The following is a 24,640-nucleotide window of genomic DNA, read 5'->3' as shown; positions in this document are numbered from 1 at the left end:
ATCGCTAACTTCCATATGAGATGGGCCGGTAAAGCGGGTTCATATTATGAAGGTAGTCACTTAATATCAAAGTGTGATATTTTTAGTTTGATCTTTATTTTGTTGGAGCTTTTTGCTAAAACATAATTAAGATAATTTTACTCAACACAAAAACTATTTTCAAAGTTATAATATTTTTTGTTGTAAACTTTATAATATTTGTTTATTTTTATTGGAAATTTGATATAAAATCTGTTTCTATTACCTATCAGCAAAACACACCGTAAAAATGCAATGTTGTTGGTCTGGAGGTGCACTGCGCACGGCGTATGATGTTTTCGGTCGTATTTTCACGTTAATGTTGTTCCATTCTTTTTCCTAACAGTTTCGTCTACATTCATTGAAAGTTTACATTGCCAGTATCATTTCATGTGAACTGGAAAAACATTCTCCAACATTTTTAACCAAGCAAAGGGGAAGAATAATACACGGTAAAGTGTGGAAGACAGGACATCGCCCAGTACCCGTCGCTCTGCCGACAAGATCGAGACCACCAGCGCAGCAAGGGATCGAGACACTTGGGTAGGTGAGTGCAGTGTGTGTGGGAGGTGGTGGTGCGAGCGCAGTCACACCGCGTTGTACATGTATGCATTCGCAAGGTTCGGCCTGTGTTTTTACGCTAAGCACTGCACATAACTACCGAGCGAGGATTGCCTGTGGATCGTTCGTAAACTGTTGGCTGTTCCCACAGCTTTTGAGCACCGTTTGAGGCACTAATATTCTCCCTTATCCTCTCTCCTCTAGGATACTTGACGGAGTACAAAGTTTCAAGTATAGTGGGTTCATTCTTATCGGACATTATTGATAGGGAATCCGCACAAGTTGTTCAATCAATTATGGAGCAGCAGAGGCAAGGGGCGGAAATTGGACAAACATCGGGCCCAGTGCTACCGGCGGGTTTGGAAGCTGTGTACGCAGCATGTCGTCGCCTGTATCCAGACCAGCCCAACCCTTTACAAGTCACAGCTGTCGTGAAGTACTGGTAAGGCTATCTGAGATGCGATTTTTTTTTCTTGTTATTGCTTTGTTAAATAAACCTTGTAAATCTTAACATTGACATTTGCAACATTTTTATTTAGAATCTGGCTTTATCTCTCCCTCCCCCACATTTTTGTGAATTTTCTTTAACATTAGAAGTCTAGAACCTCTGGTACTAAAAAAATCAGCATTTTTCAGAAATGAGAAAGTTTTAGAACATAGCGTTCTGCATGTTTTTATTTCTTTTTTTTCCCCCTCTTACATACATGAGTAGTATATAGATCTGTAGATGTAACTTCTATAGTTAAACACATCACAAATATCCCCATGATTCATTCCCACCCCCCCCCCCCCCCCCCAATAATCTAGCTATGCAGGTTATTGGAATTTGATACGACTCTTCACATCGTAGGTCCCTACATTAATGTTTGTGGTATTGTGCTGCTGTCAGTGTTAAGCAGTTGTTTGTGCCTGGCCAGGTGAGATGAATTTCTCATTTATTTACTTCAGAGGAATCAAAACATAAAATAGTGTAAATATAGACTCCATAAAAAGAAAAAAAAAAGTGTGTGCTGAAAAATGTAAGAGAATTTCCTGACTGCCACATTTCTGCTTTTAAAGTATGTAGGCCTACAATGTATATGGTTTAAAGTTCAAGATGCCAGAATTATGAGTTTGGTATTGTTTGCATACAGATAGTGCATTGATGTACAATGTGATTGTGAAAGGTGTAGACCGGAAAATACATGTTGGCCTACATTGGTCCCTTGATAGCTAGTTTATTAGCTAAGAGACTCATAGAGTTTGTTTCTTGTTTGTTTGTTTGTTTTGCTTATTTTCTTTTTTGTTTTATGGCTTCCTGGCTGCTTTCATTTTGATACCAACCAGATAAAAAGAAAGTAGTTTCTTGTTCCCGCGCACATCCAATTTTGGTGTCGCATCATTTTTTTTTTTACTACAGTCAAACCTGTCTATAGGGGCCACCCCAAGGGAGACCAAAAAAGTGGCCATTGTAGACAGGTGGTCGCTATAGACAGGATTGTTTACATGGTTTTTCTCTTGGGGGGGATTGTGTTCAGTGGTCTCATACGACAGCTGAAAACAATATCAGAAATTCACCTACCAGTTGTGATCATGATCTACAAAACCAGCAACTGTATCGGCATAAGGCTGCGTTCACATAGAAGTATACTATTCGGGTATTCGGGCTCGTTTTTCGAGGGCACGCGAATAGCTTGAATCGAACGATAGGATTTCCTCACACCGTTTCACATAGGAGGGCACTATTCGAAAGTACCGAATAGCTGCGAAAAGTATAGCAAAGTGGGAATCGAGCTTGTTCGATTTTCTTGCAGCGTATACCGTCTCTCGTTTATGAAATAATGACACTTTTGGTCTGGATTTGCCCTTTAGCAAAAATAAGCATGTCGACTGACATTCTGATGCAGTTTAGAAATTGTTAATAAGATTTGCTGGGATGTAGGAGGAAGAAATCCTCACTGCATGGGATGGTGAGTTGACGGTGCGGGTGATGGTGTACTCGGTGCCCGAATAGCGAATACCGAATACCGAATACCGAATACTTCTATGTGAACGCAGCCTTAGGTACTTCTGTGGGTCTGAGACGTTGCATGCTATTGAGAACATCAGCATGTACTCAGTATGTCGTAAATTGACAAGTTGTCTCCACACACTCACGTTCATTGATTGTATGCATATTATTCATTCATGAGCCTAGCTTGGTTTGAAAGGACATTTACTTGTGCCCGCTATAGTGTGGTTTCGCACCGCCTCATTAATGATTTTCAATCATGTGTAAACTCACCCCAAATATTTCGAAGCCAAACACACTTGCATCTGAGTCTGCAAAGTCGAAGCCGTCAGTACAGGTATGATACATACAGTGTACACAGCAGTAAAGTCATTCCAAAATTTGTACAAGTGTCAAAAGTAATGACAAATATTCAACTTTAACTTGACTGTGGAGACTCAGATGCAAGTATTTTAGGTTATGAAATGTTTAGGGTTAGTTTGTGCATGCCTGAAAATGATTATACGAGGTGGTGCTAAACTATGCCAGTGAATATCGCCAACTTGCAATGACACATGTATGCAGCGGCTTCAGATCAGAATAATAATATCAGGGGCCGGAGAATGTATTGTGAGGGTGGTGGGTCAAGGTCAAAAGTATCCCCCACCCCCGCTTAGATGAGAAGAATCTAAGGATGGAACCTTTGGAAATTCATGGATGTTGTGATTTTTTTTTTAATGTTTTTTTTTCTTTTGACAGCCAAAAATGTTGGAGGGGGGCAACACCCCCCCCCCCCCCACACACACACACACACACAGACCTCCCATATCACCTCACTCCATAAATCCAGACAAGCAACTACAATGTCCTTTTTTTTTCTTCTTTTTTTTACGTGGCCTAAAAAATACCAAATGTAACAACAACAGAGCTTGACATCAGAGATTTATTCCTGTTAAAGAAGATTCTGTGATGATTCATATTTGACTGTGAAATAGTCTTGTAGCTGTAGCCTAGTAGTCATTCTTGATACATTTTTTTTTTAATTCTTTTACATGATATCAGTACAGTGTATGTAATATAAAGTTAGAAGGTCACATGAATATCAAGGTGTTTGGAATTCTTGTGATGATTCATATCATGCAAGGTAACATCAGCCGAATACATATACTGTATAGGTTGAATACTCTCCTTTGAAGCTGGTCAACTGTCATTCGTAGATGAATATCTAGTTGTTCAATCAATCATCAATGCCACAGTTGGTGCATTATGACAGTTGGTCATGCAATGTGATTCAGAATAGGCCTACATTTACACAGCTTGGCTAGGAACCCAGAACTGATTCCCACTTTACCTCTCCCATTCCCTTTCTTCCCCCCCCCCCTAAAGTTATAGTTTGTTAATCCACTATTCAGTCTTTACCACACACAGTGGAGTGCCACTCAATTGCACTTCCTTTGCATGTGTTATTGTGTCTTTATACTGAAATATGACAAGAGAAATATAAACCTATCAAGCTTTACAGAAAAAAAAAGTCCTTTTGCCTGTAGTTTTGACGATAAAAGGTTTTGGTGTACTCGAAGGAATCAGTGAGGGAAACTTGACTAAAGATCAGCTTTAATTCCCAGGTGCATACAATGTACGTGTACATGTGTCAGGGGTGTGGCAATATGGCATGAATCCCTTTCAGAATGCTCAGAGATGCTTGTTAGATGTTCAGATTTGCTTTTCATCTAAAGGAACAATGATTCTTTGGCTATTGGCCCATGTAATATGTAATCAACCATGTAGCAGTCTTGCCTATCTAGCACATACAATGTACAATCAGTGAATTCATGGTTTATGGAAGACATATAGTGTTGTCATTAGATACCTGTAAGTGCTGAATATCAAACCGTGATGCATTTTTTTTTCTGCCTTAAATGTGGCTCAATATGTATTTAATTTCTAAGGTGTATTTTGTTGACAAAACAGCAGTGAGAATTAAGAGAGCCATGAAATTTAATATGCACAGCTCAGTGTCTGCTTTAAATGAATACAATTTTAAAGTGTACAACAGTACTACACAATGTTTAATTTGCAATTAGAACTGGATGGACAGAATCAAATATGTTTAGATCATAATCGACTGTGAAATGATTTTGCATTATTAAAAAATACACCAACTATGCCAAATTTAAGATCAAAGCTACGTATCACAACTACATTTTTTTTTTTTTTTGTGATGTCAACTTGACATAAATTTGTGAATGGGATTCTCTTTAGACTTACCAGTTCCTCTACTATGCAGCATTCTTTTCCTTTCTTTTCTTTTCTTTCTTTTATTTCCTTTCTCCTTTCCCTTTTCTTTTTTTCTTTTCTTAGAGATGGTGCATTATTATTGTGATAAATTCTATTTGATTTATCTGAGCTACAGATACAGTAGCTTACACTCACTTTTCTTGGTAGATTCCTGTACAGCTAATTGTGTTGGGTTTCTGTTTGGTTTTAGTTGATTTAGCATCAAGCTGCCTTTATCAGCATGCCAATATCAATTCTCTGTTCTTGAAAACTGTGGTGCTAGAATGCTATTTACATGTACATTTGTACATGTGTTTGTAAAATGAAAATGTGCACACTGCATACCAGGTAGGTATCTTAAATAGATAAATACTTGATTGTCTGGCCTTTCTAGTTTAACTCTGTGCTTGGCTCATTCCTCTGGTAATGATTCCTATTTCTTTTTCTTTGATGTATCTTTGATTGTTTATTCAATTTTTCTTCATACCTCATTTTGGAAGGTTACATGGCCCTGACCCATTGGACTTCATCAGTATGTACAGCAACCCCGGTGAACCTGGACATGGCATTCCTCCACACTGGCATTACATCAGCTTCGGACTGTCTGACCTGTTCGGAGATGGCCGAGTTCATGAGTAAGTGGACAATGATGGTGTCTTGGTTGGCACACAGCGGCATCACCTATTGATTAAGAATGGGAGAAAAACAGGGACAGGAGACAGTGGGGGGGGGGGGGGAGGAAATGCTCTCAGGCGTGTTTGGAAATTGGAGAATGCAGAAACAATTACTATGGCTGGAAATGTCACGCCAGATGTATATCATGTTCCCACACAGTTGACATGTCTGTCTACTGACATACATGTATCAGTGTCTCGTGTGTATGTGTCTGTTTGTCTGTGTGTGTGTGTGTGTGTGTGTGTGTGTGTGTGTGTGTGTGTGTGTGTGTGCGCGCGTGTGTGTGTGCATGTGTGTGGCATCATGGGTTCTGTAGAAAACATTGTATGATATATTGTCTGCTTGTGCATACGGTGCAAGTATTGAGTCTTATCTGTCATCACCCCACTTGGAACAGAAGATAGCCAAGATATTTTTGTCGAGACTGAGACGAAATGAATGCATTACTGGTCTCTCTTCTGCAGGACATGCTGACACATACAATGTCCTACATAAACAGAGTGTTGATATCAAATTATCAGATTCAAACTGCAAAGACAACATGTTTTGCTGAAGCAGAGAGCTCTGCATGAAGACTCTGCTGCTTGCTTAACATTGCAATAACAGGAAAGCTTTAGGTTCACCGTATGACAATGAAGATGATCTTCCAAATGAAGACGATCAGTACACCGTAGTTTCATTTTCAGCACTAAAGATTTTCAGTGTGCTGTAATCATTGAACTGTTCCAGGTTATGACAGCAGGATCAGAGAAGTAATCCTGAAAGACAGGGCAGTTATTTATAAAAGTGTGGGTCAGGTGTAAAATCTTGTGATTATCAAGGATCAGGAAATGAGGCTGAACTCTGAATTTTATGCTCTGTGCAGTAGTAACTGACTAAGCATTGGTTTTCAATGTAGGTAGCAGACACATTTTTTTTTTAACCGATGGTGTAAAGCATGGTATTGCTGGGAATCTGGGTTGACATCGTATTATGTGATACAAACTTTTGTCCCCCATGTGTGAGTCACTAAGAATACAACCCTGCTAAAATTAGCTGGTCAAAGACTTCAGTTGTCATGGGGCAAGGCTTTTGTCAACTGTCTCTGCATTTTCTGTTTGCAGAGCATTTTGATGATATATGGCAGCAGACTATGGAATGGTTCTGGGTCATGTTCTTTCTTTGTCACTATCAAGGAAGGGGGGGGGGGATGGGGTTCAATAATTGCCAGCACACAGAATGCAGCACATATCCAGAAACAAAGACATTTTCATGGTCGCATGTTTGCCATCTCAACCAATCTCACAAAGAAAAAAAAACCACATGCTTTCATTTTTAAAACCGACTCATTGCTACCCATCACAGTGTCACATCACAAAAAGTATACTATGATGTCAAACTCTAAAGACGAAGACCTTGGGTGAGCCGATTAAAATAGCTTGATACCATTTGTCTGTATTTTTTTTAATCATAAGTCATGAAGAGAACTTATTTCAAAAGGGCAGATTTCCAATTTGATATCATAAATAGAATTGCTCTCTTGCTTGAAATGACAGGGCAGAAGCAGCAGTCATTAATCAGCATCCGTTTGCATGCAGCTTTTGTGAACGTTTCTTTGCTGAAAAAGTTCGCATTGAGACACTCTTTGGTTCTGAATAGACAGTTCTTTTGCTACTTCTATCAAAGCCCTTTGAGGGCATTATATGATTTATGTTGTAAATTATGAGCTCTGGCTTTGGGAGTCACTATTTCAGTGTTTATTTGATGAATAATGAAGTATTTTCTTAGCTATAGGTTGAAGCAGTCGTTTGCTCAACCACCTAGTTAATATGAAAGAAGTGAGATATCCCAATGCCAGTTGACTGTGGAATGACACACTGTGAGCTTATACCAAACCATCTAGAGTCAGTTTTCCTCTCGAAACTAAAACTGTTTGGAGTTTTCAATGATAATATGACACTTTTCACTTCCATGCACTAGAGGTACGTGTAGACTGTATTCCCAAGATGCTTTTATCGGCCATTGCAGTAGTATGATAGATGACACATGTCAAAAAAGGATGTTGACTTGACATTTGCACATGAAAGGGGATTTTAATTTCACATGTCTGGTAACACTACATGTACAGTCTCCAGAGTCCTTTGATAAGATTGATATGATGTGACTATCATCACCCATGGCAATGTGATAACATATTGCATATAAATGATCGTGACAGATTGCAAGGTAAACTACAGGCTCGAGCTACATTTGTAAGTGCCCAGACTCAACCACGGACTGAGCAATAGACTCCATCTTTTAGCCATTCAATTAAATACATGATACATGTAGCATACATGTCGTGCCAACCCATATACAAGATGTTTATTTTGAACTGACTTGTGTTGTCTGACTCGGGATGCATGTTTCAATCAATTTGATAAAATCTTAACTTAAAGAAAACACCCTTTAAGAGTTAGTGCATAATGTTTTGATAGCCCTTGAACGCCGAGATATCATAAGAGTCCAGGGGCCCGTTTCATAAAACTTGTCATCAGTAACAATTGCGACATTTCTATGACAAATTTGCTCTCAGCTAATCAGATGCAAGGATTTCAGTAGCTTGTCACATCTATGACAACTTGTCACTGATTGATGACAAGTTTTATGAAACGGGCCCCAGGTCAGCAATAATTTTGTACTAAACTACTCTGGGCTGAATTCTAAAAGTCAATATCTGCAATGGAACTTTCTGACTTTGGTCAGATTCCTTAACCTGTTTTAATAGGACAAACTGATTTGCTATAACACACATTTCCCAGAGACACCTGCCCGAGTATACTCATGACTAGTTTTCAACGGGTATACCTATCTAAAGTCACTTTATTGTGAAATCTTGGCCAAATCAAAGTGTGTGGTATGGGGGGTGGGGATCTAGGGTTTGGCATGGTACACTATTGTACAGTATCTCAATTCAACAGTTTGAATCTATCAATTTTAGGGAAAAAACATACAAGGTAATGAAGTCACATTTTCTGAAAAACTGTATGTCACATGAATGACAGCAATACCAAGATCTTGATCAGTACACAGTTGTATACGATCTTTGTATGGCTGAGAGTTAGAATTCCAGATGTAGGTACCATTATTTTGCTCAGTGTAAGTGTGGTAGTCTTTCTGCAGTAAGTGCTTGCAATGTATGTACCTGAGCCATTTTGCCTTTTCTGCAAAGTCCTTTAAAAATGAAAATTTTGATGGTATGAGTTTTCCTTCATAAATCTGTTCCCTTGCGGCAAAGAGAGCATGGGAAATTGATTTACACAGCAACAAGGAAGTCAGACGAGGATATTTCCAGCCAAAGGATCATGGTATTATTAAAAATATTTGCATGAGAGGGCCCCTTAATTATTGTACAGAATCTGTAAAGCCTGTTTTTCAGTCTCTTCTACACTTTAAAGGGTGTTGTTAAAAAGGTAGGGTGGATTCAAAATAGGGTTGTTCAGCCTCTCTTGTCATTTCATGAATTCATATTTGCAGTCATGGTAAACAAGATCTAATTATGATATGGATCTTTTATTGTAACACCACATACCAAGCTTTTCTCTGGAAGCCCAGGCAGGGGGTGACTATTTTTATGGCGATGTTATTATTCCGGGGATTCTTGTTTTTCAGTCTCAATGTGAGAAAAGTTCTTTCCCAACTTATTATCGACAAACATGTTTAAATGCAATGCAATCACCATTGATTATTTCACCACGGCTTTGTTGCAAACATGGACTGCTGTTCTCACTTTGATACCATCAGTGGTCCATTTGTTTGGTAAAGTTGGTCGTGTCTATTCTTTCTATTTGACAGGTGCCTATCACCAATCAATCTAGGACTATATTTCAAATCTAGCCTTGGCTATAAAAGAAGGTTGACATATCAATATAGATTAACAGAGACTATTGTCATTTTCTATGTGTACACAGTGTGCACATACCTTTGCCTTTGTTACAAGTGGGGGTGGAGGGATTCTTCAGGAATGTGGATCTCTCATTGCAAAACAATTTTGAAAAAATATGAATATAATGTGGATTTCTGTTCCTTAACTCCAACTAATGATAAACATGTTTATTTGTGCTTCAGCACAGGAGGTATTCTCACCGCGGTTGCATTCAGCTGCCTTTTGTGACTCATGAATGTTGCCCGATTAATCTCTCTGGGACCAACCTCCATCTTTGATTGATGCTATAAACAGGTTGCCACCAGTAATGACAAGGTTTCAACAAAGAAATTTTATGTAACCATAATTGTTCAGATTATTACTCAGAAAAAGGATCCAAAGCACCGGGTGTTGAAGTACAAGTGTATAGTCTAGAAACAGTTAATTTTTACCAGTCATCTGGATTAAAGTGATATGGCTGGATGAGCATTTTAATTCATATGGTACATGTTCCAATGCTTACCTTTCTAGCAGGTAAGGGTTTGGAACCCATCGTCAATCTATCATTCCCATGACTATGTGCATGATATTTGCATGCTTTGTGATTCACATGATGTGGACATAAAATCAAATATGAGCGAAGATATCCCTTCTTTATTGTCTTATTTTCTGTAAATTTGCTGACAAGCAAAGCTATCAAACCTTGAAGGTTTTTCTCCCATTTCTCTGGGTACCTGATAAGACAATCAGAGGAGTAATCAGCATGACAGCAGGTACATCCTATCATATCAATTGGCATTTTTTCTTATTGCCTAGTATTTGCAATGAGATTATTACTTTGTGTTTGGTCCCAGTAAGATTTTGCATGAAAAGTGCTTGAATACACAATGTATTTGTTTGTTTGTTGACAAGTCCATGTCCTGATAAAAGAGAGATCTAGAAAAATGATGGCCAGATAAGTGAGGTTGAACTGGACATGTCATGTACATGTATCTAGGATTCAAACAAACATTTTGTAATCTCTTCCTTTGTTGAAAGCTAAATCCCTGCCACAGACATTGGGATTTTAAAACCAGTCTCACAAAATGATGTTTACTGGCTTTAATTTAGCTTAGTCTGTTCTCCCCTCCCCCCCCCCCCCAAGTAAAACAACAACAACAGCAACAAAATCTGAGATTTCTGTCATTCAAGCTTCAGTAAGATTTGCATGGATGCCCAAAATGTGTGATACAATGTAATCAAAGATTTCATACAAATGCACCAACACAATTTTCAAAGTTACATTCTTCACATGAGTAGACAGAAGTCATATGAGAAAAACAACATGAAGAGACACATAATCGTTATGAGCGATGTTGCAACAATTGTATGTCACATGCAACACATATAGTTTCTTTATGTTGCAGTGAAAGAACATTCTGAACATCCAAGGGAGCTTGTTATTAAATATAAAAGCAAGTTGGTTTACATATTAATATGAGTGATATATATTTAGTTTTGCAGTTGTTCTGTTTTGACAATTTAAGATTTTAGGTCATTTGAACAACTGCACTAACTGCAAATTGAACATTGCTAATTCATCAGCCGAGTTCGTTTGAGGCTGAGTTGATCAGAGATTGTCCAGAGGAGTGGCTGGAGAGGTAGATACGTGAAGTGAAGTCTGTACATGTCCTTTTTAACAAAAAGGTTGCACCCTTGGCAACCAAAAATTTTGTCTGTTGACTACCTAAACATAGCAACAGCTATTGAAATGCATGCAGACTTGACTTCAAATACTGTTCAAATGTATATCATCCCTGAGAAACAGACCCTTTGGGAGAAGATAACAAAAGCAATTTGAGAACATTTAGTTAAACTGGCCTTTATTTTGGGAATGCAGTCGCGCCAAGTCACATGCCGTTAAAGTAAGTTCCCACGGGTATGCAAACATGGCATATAGAAGCAAACATCCTGTAAGCTTCTGGCATTGTTCTGCCTCATTAGTCTTTCTGCAAAAAGAAGAAGAAAATACTCATCAAGTTTTTCGCCCTCCTATCAGGGCAACTGTAAATCATGCGTCTGTGATGTTTGGTAGCTGGTGTCTTTGTGAGAGCCTGGGAAAAAGTGATGAAGAATGAGAATTATGTGGTAATGTAGTGTAATAGACCTTATAATTTCACGATTAGCCAAAATATGTGGCTCATCACTCAATGAAGTCTCATTAATTTCTTGATTGTGATTGCTTAGACATGGCACATGAGTGCTTTTCTTTAGTGTGATCTCGAGATGAAATGTTTTGAGCGTGTGCAGGGATTCCGAGCGAAGCGGAGCAATTTCTTTAGCACTTCTTCCATCCGTACTTCCATGTGACAGAGCAACAATGCGCATTATCTGTACATCAAAGGGTCGAATGACAATAAGAAGCAAGTGGGGGTGAAAGATGAGAGAGAATAAGTAAACACTCTTGTTGACTTGAAAGAGAAAATGATTTCCTGTTACGAGAGAGGAGTGGATACGCATGTAGCGTTACTCCCAACCTCCCCATTGTTGATTTTCCAGATGATTAAATGCTACAGCCATGTCCCACATTGTCCCCCATTCTGTAAAGGTTGCGTGCACCTTTGGCGGCTTATGGTGGGACAAAACCAGGTGAGCATGTTGCCAGAAATATTTTGGTCCCCATGGTACGCCATCCTTGTCAAGGATGAATCCCACAATCTTTCGGGGTGACAGAGCGTGTCTGCCATTTTTTCTCTCTCTCGCCCTTTATAATGTTCTGGTAATGTGTTGGCAGTGTTCCCATGCGTATGTCTTGTGTAAAAGTTTCTCAAGTTTGTGAATCATGCTCCATGCTTCTGCTTGGACAATGAAGTATTCAAGCTGGTTACTCTGGAACCATCCAGGACTATGAGAGACATAATGAGAACTTTCCAGGAAGAAAGCAGTTGTCCCCATCACTACACAGTGTATGAAAACCCAAGCATGCTTCAAGAAAACTTAAACCTTTGATCTTTCTGTTTACGTATGGCAAAGCCAGCTTGAACATGAAAAGGTATTATACTTTGAATTGAACAAGTATACTCAAAAGAAGTTCTGCACAGAAGATGAGGAGGATGAGGAAGAAGTGGAGGAAGAAAGAGAGAAGAAGAGAATTGATAGGTGACACACATTCGTAAGTTCTGCTTATCTGTTTCTTTATAGGATTCCATCAGGACCCAATGGCCCAAGTGGCTTCGGTTTCGAGCTGACCTTCCGACTGAAGAAAGAACCGACTGAGACGGCGCCCCCTACCTGGCCAGCAGAGCTTATGCAGGGACTAGCCAGATATGTCTTCCAGTCAGGTGAGGCAGTCATTCACATCAGACAATATTTGCGAATGCCACTGAAGTCAGTAGGAAGCACATTTTAATGTTTTTGCCATAGATTTGGATTTTCTTACAGATTAGTTGTTATATGCCATACATACTTGACTTTATTTCTCATCCAGCTTTTCTAGCTACAAAATATGTTGTTTTGGTTGTTAAGACTGATGTGATAATAGTGTCACACATAATTATGATAATATTCCATTTCATTTCATGGAGTACTCAGATTTTCACATACAAATCCAAGTGGCATCATTGCCTACTTTTATAAACTTGATATTGCAGCTGAGTTTGAATCTAGTGCATACAAGATGCATACAAGAGTTCGCAACATGACTGACTTACGGTTAACACTGGCAAAATGTCCATCACAATGGAATGGTTGATCAGAAATAGTGGATCCCTCAATGAGGGTATTAAACACTATGAGGGTTGATAAACAGTTTGGTGACATCAAAAATAAAATGATGGGGTTGGGGGGACAGTATTACAAGTAGTCCTGTCTTTGCTCACGCCAGGATCTAATTTTATGAAAGATGTTAGGATATCACCTCTTGCTCGAATAACAACTTCTTGTAGCAACAACCAATCAGGAAGCAGGGTTCTTGCTGTTACCATGACACCTGCCATTTCAGCAACAGTTGCTTTCGTAGCAACTTTGTATGAAATGGGGTCCAGGTATTAAAACTGCTGTGTATATTTAGGAATACAGTGCATTATTTGTATTGGAAAGGAAGTCTTCTTGCCCAGGGAATGCTGTGGATATTGGAATATAAATCGGCCATGTCAATGAAACCATTTAGAGACACTGTTTGTGATTCTGTAAGATGCCCATGTTCGTATAAGTACCTAATATCATGTGTTGCGGCAGCATGTGGTGTTACATTCATGTACAATATGTACTCCCATGCAATCACTGTGGTGCGTGTATGAGGGAGGAAGCAAGAGTAGCGGTCTTGTCGTTATACTCTTGTCAATGAGGAAAGAATCAGTTACCAAGGTGGCTATCATCTCAAGAGGCTATCAACCAATCAGTGACAAAAGTTGACAAGGATCCCATTGGTCCACCTGTATGCCTCAGTGGAGGCTATATAGAGAGATCTATTCAGACTGTATTATCAAAGCAGACCAAAGACAGGGCATTCTCTTCTTTCTCCACAATGGTGTTCTCTTCCCGCCCCTCCCCCCACTTTTTTCTCTCTCCCTCACTAAATTGCTTTCTGTTTATCTATCTGTTGATCTCTCTTTTCTTTATCCTCCTCTTTTTCACTTCCCCCTCACTAGCTCCATTGTATGTACCTATTAATCCACTGTATCTGCCTCTCTATCTACTTTATATTATGTATTTTATTTTTTAACCCATTGAGGACGGACTGATTTTGCTATAACACGCATTTCCCATAGACACCTGCCCAAGCATTCTCGGGACTTGTCTTCAACAGGTTGAGGGGGGCAGATTAGATATTTAAAAAAAGATGCTTTAGAGGGCTGATTCTATGAATAAATCAAATATTTCTGTTTTTGTTGAGAAGAAATTTGAAATGTTTTGCTAGAACTTTAATTTTGATTCAAAGGCATATTCCCTGTGATACATTGATAGAAGTGATGAATTTGCAATGTAGTCTTAAAACAAGTGTTTGTGTGTGCCACATGTTTTGTACTACCAGGGCTCTGTTGCATAAAGGTTGAGATAAAACTTAATATCCATAAATCAGAAAATTAAACATATGAATGTCTTTGAATGCTCAATTCTGATTAGCTAATACAGTCTCACTTTGATTTTGATTTTGAGTTTGATGTTCTGATGTATGTTTGATTGCATCTTTGTATGCAACAGGGTCCAGATTAACAGGTTGCCCCTGGTATGGCTACCTTGAATATTATCCTGTTTTGTTTTGTTTTGTTTTTTGTTTTTCATTTTATGTTTATTTTTCAGGGATTTTAGATATTCATGCTGTCACAACCTAAGGATAACCCATGCACTCATGGCATAAAAGACCTTAGAACTGTAGTAGTGAGTGCTAAATGTTTTTGCCAGGGCATTACTATTATCTGTGGCAGAATTCTACCAAATGCATAGTCTGCTATTGTTTGTAATGGAGAAAGGACTTTTCTCGACTGAATCTAGTGGGATGTCACATGAATGGCAATGAGTGCACCTCAGACTTTACATGCTTTCAATCAATAAGAATCAAGCATTTATAAATGGTACTTGTTGATGGCATGTCTGCTCTAATTCTGCTCCCTGCAGGAAACACTCTTTGTAATGGAGACCACGTGTCTTGGCACAGTCCCCTGGACAACAGCGAGTCTCGCATACAGCACATGCTGATGGCAGACGACCGGCAGCTCATGGCAATCAACACGCCCCATGGCATCGTCAATTTCATACAGGTAGTCAGGCATGATGTCATACCCGTCAGCTGTAAAGAAAGCAAGCAAAACAAAAACAGGAAGCAGTCTCAGGGGTCTTCATCATGTCAAGTAAAAGAATGCTTGCCTTCATGAGTTGGTTAAAACAGAATTTACTAAACATTACAAAGCATTGAGAAAGCTTCAAACTGTCTGGTGCATTTTTGAAAGGAAAGTTAAAAGTATGGGCCAGGTGTAGAAATGAAAGGCCAATCCTCTGTGAATACATGTCACAATGTGTGATTTCTGCTTTGATCAAAACAGTGGCATGAAATTCTAAGATGTCTTCCTTTCACATTGATTTGAAGCTACAAAATGCATTTAAATAGTACTTTGTTCTTGTTGTGTATTAAAGATTGATAAACATGATTTCTTGTTACTGTCCAACAGTAAGGTAGCATGGTTTAAACTGTTGCTGAATCTTATCTACCCACATGTTGCTATGTGCATTGAAGATGCCATGCACACTATGACTATGTGGGGTATGTATAAAACAACACCAAAATGTGAGGGATATGACTGCTTTCTTGTGTTAGCTTTAGATGCAGCAATATCTGTTGATTATTTTTGTCTTTGAATATCTTACCTCTCACAGATTGTTGTCGTTGAATATCTATCTCTCACAGATTGTTGTCTTTGAATATCTCTCACAGATTGTTGTCTTTGAATATCTCTCACAGATTGTTGTCTTTGAATATCCGTATCTCACAGATTGTTGTCTTTGAATATCTATCCCTCACAGATAGTTGTCTTTGAATATCTCTCACAGATTGTTGTCTTTGAATATCTATCTCTCACAGATTGTTGTCTTTGAATATCTATCTCTCACAGATTGTTGCCTTTGAATATCTATCTCTCACAGATTGTTGTCTTTGAATATCTATCTCTCACAGATTTTTGTCTTTAAATATCTATCTCGTACAGATTGTTGGAGTGTGTACAGAAGAACTCCAGGCATCTCAGAGGTGGAATGGTCCAGGCATGCTGGAACTCCTCAAGTCTATGGAAGTGTGAGTGTAGTGTAAATTCCATGCTGTAGACAATATTCTATATTCAATACTGTATACGCCATACATATCTCAAGGTTTTATTGTCATGAATTTTGGGAGTCCAGTGCTATTCGCGAATTTAACAACACCCAAAATCATTTACTCTGATCTTGACATGAATGCGACGTGCAGGGGCATATTTCTCTGTTCATTTTTGTACTCCACGATCACAAATATAACCACTTGCGAAATTGTCGGGATGTCTGTATTATGAAAAAATTAGACTTGCTAGATATATGGCATATATTTACAGTATTCAACTGGTTCATTGTGCTGCTTTCTTTACATCCACAAATGAGCCACATATACTCAGTTTGTACTATGATATGAAATTGCTTGATTTCCATGTTATTGTGAGGTCGCCATGTTCAGTTTTTGCCCCGCCCCCTTTGTTGATTGACAGAGCTGGAGGGGAGTGGCTGGTGACAGACATGAGGCGGGGCGAGACCATCTTCGAGGTCAACCCCCATCTCATGGATGAAGTCGAGCACGGCATCGAGACGGAGGGCTCCAATCTCAGCGGTGTCAGCGCTAGGTGCTCTTGGGAGCCGGTCGGGGACTGGACTAATGAGGGGGACACCCCAAGGATATCACAGCTAGGTTAGTCTCATTACAGGCATGAATGGTGTATCGAATGGAGTATACTCAAGACTCATCCTCAACAGGTTATTGCTCTTAAACTTCATATCTTTCCAGAAGCTTGCAATTTCTAAAAATAGATATGGATGGTATTTGATATTTTCTGTCTTCTTCCACAATAATTGTAGATTGTAAAGCACATTGAACAGAGCAAGAAGTTATTTCAGCATTCATTTTGTAATGCATATATCATATATGCTGTGTGATATCTTTGATATTCAACATGCTTCACTGAGGAGGAGACTTCTAAGAAGTCATCATTTCCATCTCTACTTCATCTTGTAGAAACCGAGCAGATCCGCCAGGCTCTCACCCGAGGCCTGTCCAATGACAGACCGGTCCTACCGCCCATCTCGGGTCGTCCCGGGGAGGAAGGGGAGGGCAAGGAGGAGGCAGAGGGGCGCGGTCTGAACCGGAAGCCCTCACTGGAGAGCGACGCTGACACCCGCAGCTCTATCTTTGAGCTCGGCAACTCGCGCTACCTGGAAGGGGTCAGCATGAGACTGAACCTGGAAGCTGCCACACTGCTTGCCCTGGCTCTCAGGTTTGTGTGCTGACCTTTGAGTGACTATTCAGTGATCCTTTAGTGACCCTTCAGTGACCCTTCAGTAGCCATTCAATGACCATCATTATCTTGATGTATTGCATAGTGTCATGTCGATATATCATCTTTTTGTATGTATGTCTATGCATGTGGTGTGTTTGTGATTGTCTCCAACAAACTTTGAGTGAGTCAGTCTCTTCCATGGCTATGATCATTGATGCTTTGTAGTATGGATTTTTTTTTTTTTTCAATCCAGGAAGCATGCATGTATAACTATTGTAATCTAGGGGTGCATTCGAGCGCTCTAAGGCAAACCAAAGCAAACTGAACCAAAGCATACCATACCGAACTGTGCCAGATTTGGAGCGTTTGAACGGTCTGTTTTGAAAGTGTACCTCATGAGTTATTTTTAGAGGGGGTCACACATTTTGTAGCAAAAGGGTCATTCACCTGGCGCGCTTTAACTACTTACAGTTGTCCCGAACAAAGAGAATGAAGTCTTTGCATTATACCGTATGTGCATAATACATGCATTCTCACATGCAAACTTTTGGTGCGCTTTTGGTACTCTTTTGGAGCACATCAGGAAGTGGTCCACTTTTGGCTTGGTTCAGTTCGTTATGGCACACTTTAGTAGTGTTCGAGCGCTCCTCTGGCATGGGTACGGTTTGGTACAGTTTACTTTAGGAGAGCACTCAAATGCACCCTGTGGGTGCTTTGTAGTGCTATACTGAGGAGTGCCATACCATACCATATCCTTTGCCAGAGGAGATCTCAAGCACTCTTAAAGTGTACCGTAATGTATCGTACTGTGCCAAAAGCGGACCTATTTCCATTGTGCTCCAAAAGCATTCCATACTGTACGGTGCTTCAGAGTGCTAGTACACAAAGTGGTCCTAAAGTGTACACACCGTACCAGAAGTTGGCATGAGAAGAATGCATGTAGCACGCACTACATCATAACGCAAAGAGTTGATTCTCTTTGTTCAGGACACGTGTATGTAGCACAGGTGCGGCAGGTGCGTGACCCTATTGCTATAAAACTTGCCACTCCTCCGACTCAAGTCCAAACACAACTCACGAGGTTTGCTTTCTCCACAGGGTACTCAAAACTCCCAATCTGGCTCAGTACGGTTCAGTTCGGTACGGTTTGGTTCTCTTGAAAGTGCTCAAAAGCGACCTAGGTCTCAGGGTAACAACTGCAATGAAGAGAGATGTTGTATGTGCAGGAGTGAACGTTCTGAGGTGTCGAGGCATGATAATCATTATCTTATGGACAGCGTGGGGTTATTTAACTGTGTATGCTTCACATATGCTGGTTCTTTTTTGTTACTTCCTCATTTCTATTTTTCTGGTTGTGTGCCTTTTACACATACAGGGGCCGCATCAAACATGGCCGCCACTTCACCTTCAAGAACGTGGCCAACGACTGTGCAATCACGCTGGTGTCCCCCAGCGTAGAGGGCTCCTTCGTGGAGGAGAACCATCCCTTTGTGGCCAGGGGTCCCTGGCTCCAGGTAAGACATGTCATTCTCTGCACAGCCTTGTCATGCAGCTTTCACACTTATTGATTTGTAACACATTAGCATTCACAAGAACTTAGATTCATCGCCATGTCAACTTCATAATGTGAAATCAAACGAATGAAAGAGTGAAAAAATTAGCAAATTTAAAGTAACACAAGGAAGTTGTGGAATAGTAAAGTTTCATATGATTATATTTCACATTGATATTGGTCATTGCTTCTCTAACCATTTTTCTTGTAATTTTTCCGTTTGACTCTTCTCTCCAAATTTGATTTGTAGCCGGTAAACATGGAGTGGATTTTTTTATTTATTTTCTTAATCTTGTGTACCATTCTTTATCCATCCTTCAGTCATCTGTGTGATGATACTGTTCAACAGCATGGTTTATGCAACATTGATTAAAAACAAATACTCCTGGACCTTAACAAACATTCACCCCCTAACCAACCACTCTAGACAATGATTACCATCACTTAAACTAGAAAATCAGTGAAATTATTAAGATGATGAATATTCATGAAAAATAACGGATTGAACGAGATAAGACTGCAAAGTCATTTACATGCAACAATATTTGTAAAGCTTTGCTGTTCACTGTTTTACTCCAAACAGATGATAAACTAAAGAGAATGTCTTCTTGAATTTTGGTGCAAGTTCATGAACTTGTTAGGACTGACTTTCAAGTCGGTCTTGACACTTAATTTATCATTTATTGATTATTAATAATTTTACACAGTTTCCTGACAATGTGGTGACAGTGAATCGTGGCTCTATACCAAGCCTGCAAAGTAAAGAAGATTATGACACCTGTGTAACTCAGGAAGATTACCTCAGTGAACAGTATCCAGGAGAGCCATGGATGTTAATCAAATGGTTGGGAGAAGGCAAATAGTTATAGTCAAGTTGTAATACCTCCCCCCTATTATGTTTGTAATCAGATAACTGTCAGCTGAGACGTTCTGATCGACAAACATTTGTGATTGCATGGACATATAACAAACACACAGCATATGTTTAGGGTGTATATGTCAAAATATACCAACAATGGTACATGTGACCTGTGTAGAGGATTAGTGTCTGTTTATCTCTCGTTTTGTTTGTCACAAAGCTAAAAAACATGTAAGGCGTTCTGATTTCATGCCATACAGTGGCAGATCCAGAGGGGGGCGCATCGCCCTCTTTATTTTTTGTTAAAACAAAAGAATTTAAAAGGAAAAAAATGGGGGGGGGGTGCGCCCCCCTTTAATTTTGTGAAGGCGCCTTCCCTTTACAGCATTCCTGGATCCGCCCCTGCCATATGTTAGCATTTTCTTTTGACCACTATTGGAATATCAACATTTTTTAACATCTCTTTGTGAGTTGGACTCGCTGCGTACGTAAGCTGAAATGATATTAAATAAACATTTCTTTTGTATTTATATTATAGCTCCTCATCTCAGCGGATTTTGCAGATGAAATGTCCAACGACCTTGAATGCCTCCCATCAAGAGAGAGTGTGAGTATTTTCAACAAGTTTGCCCTTGAAGTGAGAAAGGTGTGCTCTTAACCTATATGAAGTAAGGAATTTCAAAGATATCTGAGAAGTTTGAAATCTCTAAATGTTCAGCCCACACCTTATCTAGTCAAGCATCAACCCATTCAAATTTTACAGAGTGAATGTAATTTGTCATCATATTCATTGTGACAATGATTAGGACAGAGATATTAGAGCAGTTGAATGATTCTCTTTGCTTTTCCACTCAATGGCAAATTAGATTCATTGTAGCAACAACCTCAAAGTAGAAACAAGGAGTGCTTTTGAGTATCTAGTCAGTTGTAAAAGATGGTTTTCATGCTAGGTCTGTCCAGCGTTGGGGGATAATACACAGTCTTGACCTGGGTTACTGGTCATCACTGTACGGGATCTCTCTATTATCCATACATGGACTGGTATATGAATCTCTTAGCAATTAATCAGTGTGAAACTTCACTTAAAGTACAACGTAACAATTCTCTTGCCAATACAATGAAATCAGGACATATGTGTCAATCACTACGATATGATGTGCAGTGTGTATGTCTATACCAACCAAAGTACTGTTGCTAAAAGGTAACGGACTAAGAGGATGCTGTATTTCCACTCTTATGCCATGTTATTTCCACATTATTTGAATAATGAAACTTGCAAACATCATTTCAGTTAGCATAATGAAAAGTGAATTAAGAATGCCTGATTTATACCCAAAACAACTTGCATAAAAGTATTGTGCTTGACCATGTCTTGCTAATCCAACAATACTACCTAACGGGTTGTCCCCCAGTCCCAACATTGCCTGATAACTGAGGTTGGACTATACCAAATGTTCCCACACCTCATAGTAGTCCTAATATACAAATAGTGCACAGGTGAGAGGGCACTAGTGGAAATGCAGCATACTTGAGGGTATTTACAATGGTGTAACATGCACAAGAGCAGCCGAGTGCATGTTGCACAACATTGTGAATACTCGAGAGTGCGCTGCATCTCCACTAACTTCGCAAACTTAAACCTGTGCATTATATGTATTATAAAATGGTTTTGTGACCTATTTTTCACTTACCTTATTTTATGGGTAAATACCAGTCAGTTATGTATAGAATTTACATTTGAAAAACCCAAGATGTACGAAGAAGTGCTCCAAACACACTGCTAATGGCACTGAACACGAAAATTTGTTCATGGTAATTAAAATAGGTGACTGAGTGCATGCCCTTTAACTGACTGAGTGCGCATTGCTAAAGTATGCAACTGTGATGTCACTAAATGAGATTACACAGCAAGTCACAGTCATATACACTCGTTTCTCTGAGGGGTCATTAGTAGCAGGCATTAGATGGCAGTCAGTGGTAGAGACTAATGCCTGCTGGGCATGTTGGGTAAAATTAAAGACTGCTCACGTGATTGCTCTCATCCAATCATTTGATTAGGATCCATAACCATTTTATAATCATATCTATCGACTGGCTCTCTCGGTTGCAGCTGGACTTACCCAAGGTGATGGACTGGAGTGAGAAGAAGCTGCAGCTGATCATCACTCCAGATGAGACGTGAGATTTGGGTGTGTCCCATTCAGGATGGCATCTCTCTGCCCAGTGGATGGAGCTCCTTGTTTCTCTCTTTACCCTTCATCTTCTACTCCATCTTCTTCTCTTTCCGTCATTCTGGCATGTAATAAGTATTAGACTGAAATGAACTTCTTGTATTCCTGTCACAATCATTGTACTTAGATTTCAGAATTGATGTCGTAGTGCCTTTTTGATAACTCTGTGGTTGTCTAATGAAGCATGCGGACTTGAATGTGCTTTGTAAGTTGCGGTAGCACTTATTGATGATAAGAGATTATAGACTTTCGAAAGTGATAATATATAAAAGCAATGACATCAGCAGTCGGTCGGATGTAAAGGGCAAAAGCTGAGGTCCTGCTCCATGTATGCTTTTGCATGGCTGAATAACAAACTGCAGAAAAGCAGCGAAAGAGATGTAAAAATTACTACAGTGGATCTGGTCCTGAGGATGATGCACTGCCATGCCTGTCTTTGTTGCTTCTGTTCCGTGTCGTGGCTTCTGTCACCAGTTGTAGAAGATGATCTCTTTGTTTGTAAGCTGCAGCTTTGTTTGTATGCACTTTTACAAAATCATTAAGTATTCACCAAGATGGAGGGGACTTGGGGGTGCAGTATTTGAATTCTGCCTGATATGGCGATAAAACGCTCTCTTGCTCTGCCCTCTTTGCCATGAGATTTAGGTAACTACTGCTGCAAGGGTACTACATTGTCTGAGATAAGAGAATATCTGCATGAGACCTGAAGAGGGAGCCCTTCAACATATACTGTATTCATCTATTTGTTAGAAGACTGAAAGTAAGAGCTGCCTGAATCATGCAATATGTGAGCTAAAATACTAAGAACCAAAAAGTAAAAGAGGGAATCAGATATAAGAAGAATTAAGTGAAGTATTGAGAACCAAATCTACAAGAGAGAATCAGATATGGAATGTGAAGATTTGTGCTGGTCAGGACAAGGTACTGAGCCTGTCATGCAGGGCAGGCGTAAGTCCACCATAGGACTTTAAAGCAGTGGATTGCCAATATGGCATTTTCAAGCACAAATGTTGTTCTTACAAGTAACCTAAAGAGTCAATCACTTTTGTATTGTTTGTAATCATTTGCTTGTCGACACGTCTTGTGAAGAGATTTGACTAAGCAAAGGACAAGTGGCACTCACCCTTCAGTGTAAATCTGATGGGTAATCATATTACTTCACCAGCCTTGTGTGGGGATTTGCAGACAAGAGACACAACCCTTTGAAATCTTAGACTCTAATCTTGCTATAGAACTGGGTGTCTGCTCCCTCGATGTGTACCTGTCTTCTAAAGTAATGAGTGGGTACCCACTGAGATACAAATTCGTTTATATATATATCCTCTCGTCATTTTGTATGGTTTTTTTTATTCCCTTTGCATTGGCAAGTGGGTTGAATATGATCACTTTGAGGCAAGCTGTAATGAAAAGAAAAGTTTTATTCCGATGATGCCGTTGCCGTATTACAAGTTCTGGGGTAATTTTTATCTGCAGAAATTATCATATTGTCCTCTTTTAATCGACAGCTCTGAATTTTACAATGTATCCTATGTAGGATCAAGATTACTGGTAGATGGGACTGATTGAATTCTAAAATCTGCACAAAATCAGGACAAATCACAAAAATTTGCCAATTTGAGACAGAAACAGTAAAAGTCTTCCAAAATGTGTTACCAGTTGTGAGGATCCATTGCAGATTCGGCAGATCAGAGGCTTTTTAATAATTCTGCAACTGAAATGAAGAATTACATATGAACATCAAAGGGATCACTCTACCCTATGAAATACAAACAATGACAGATAAAATCATTAGACTAAAACCACAGAATTTAACTGAGAAATGAAATAGAGAGGGCTGAACCATGTTTCTCTATTTTGAATATCAACAGATATGTTTGTTGTAATGAAAGATTAAAGTACCAGCCTCTTTGTTTATTCAATTTCATTATTGGTCACCTTCTCCTCTTTAAAGCTGGAATTTGTTTAATGCATGTGGTCTTATTTGGATGCATAAGAAGAGAAATGTTTGAAGAAAGTGATTTTAGTTATTTGAGATGAAATATTGATACTTCTGTTCATTTATTATCACTGCCAATATGTTATTTAACATAGATCTGCTATGATGCATAACTTGTCATACCACCTACAGTCAAACCAGTGTATAGTGGCTACTGTAGGGAGATCAGAAAAGAATGGTCTTTATGAACAGGTGATGTGTGTAGTAAATGTCACATATGTTTCTCCCGTACATGTGTATATGCTAGAGGTTTCGGCACATGGCTAATCATTTTTACCTCCGCCAAGGAAGGAGGTTAAGTGATCATCGCATTGGTTTGTCTGTTTGCAAAATAACTCAAAAAGTTGTGAACGGATTTGAATGAAACTTGCAGGAAAAGTTGATAATGACACAAGAAACAGATGATTAAATTTTGGTAGTGATGTGGGAAAGTCTATGGATTTTTAAAGGATTTTTAAAATCTTTTGGCATAAAGGTCAATGAACTTGGGAGTTCAAGCTGCAGGTAATGGAGGTTTTCATGCGCGCACTAAAGCGCATATTCTGCTTGGGCCAGGCGCCACACAGCTGTAGATGATGTAAACAAAAGGCTTCTTTATTGGGAAATTGCATGCATGTATGGATGGAAA

At 39.3% G+C, this 24,640-nt stretch overlaps 1 protein-coding gene across 1 annotated transcript; it reads left to right on the top strand.

Moving 5' to 3' along the window:
- The first annotated feature begins 308 nt into the window (after window positions 1–308).
- Window positions 309–24,180, top strand: LOC139720446 (suppressor of fused homolog). Its single transcript, XM_071631804.1, has 11 exons — window positions 309–561; window positions 784–1,021; window positions 5,326–5,460; window positions 12,564–12,703; window positions 14,979–15,121; window positions 16,064–16,149; window positions 16,592–16,788; window positions 17,113–17,371; window positions 18,750–18,888; window positions 20,324–20,392; window positions 21,896–24,180. Exons 2-11 carry the CDS (start codon window positions 876–878, stop codon window positions 21,965–21,967), a joined length of 1,386 nt encoding a protein of 461 aa, XP_071487905.1. The 5' UTR covers window positions 309–561; window positions 784–875; the 3' UTR covers window positions 21,968–24,180.
- Window positions 24,181–24,640: the final 460 nt, after the last annotated feature.

Source organism: Diadema antillarum, unplaced genomic scaffold (assembly GCF_040938485.1).
Source record: "Diadema antillarum isolate AM-2024a unplaced genomic scaffold, OU_Dant_1.0 scf00000128, whole genome shotgun sequence".
In the NCBI taxonomy this organism is placed as follows: domain Eukaryota; kingdom Metazoa; phylum Echinodermata; class Echinoidea; order Diadematoida; family Diadematidae; genus Diadema; species Diadema antillarum.
Note: the sequence above shows the minus strand (reverse complement) of the source record. Positions and strands in the feature narration are given on the sequence as shown.

What these genes read in the sequence shown, in the direction of transcription:
- LOC139720446 (XM_071631804.1), top strand. Translation starts at nt 876, where the DNA reads ATGGAGCAGCAGAGGCAAGGGGCGGAAATTGGACAAACATCGGGCCCA. An exon ending in ACAGCTGTCGTGAAGTACTG is followed by an intron (nt 1,022 to 5,325) that starts GTAAGGCTATCT and finishes TCATTTTGGAAG; the next exon opens with GTTACATGGCCCTGACCCAT. An exon ending in CTCCTCAAGTCTATGGAAGT is followed by an intron (nt 16,150 to 16,591) that starts GTGAGTGTAGTG and finishes GTTGATTGACAG; the next exon opens with AGCTGGAGGGGAGTGGCTGG.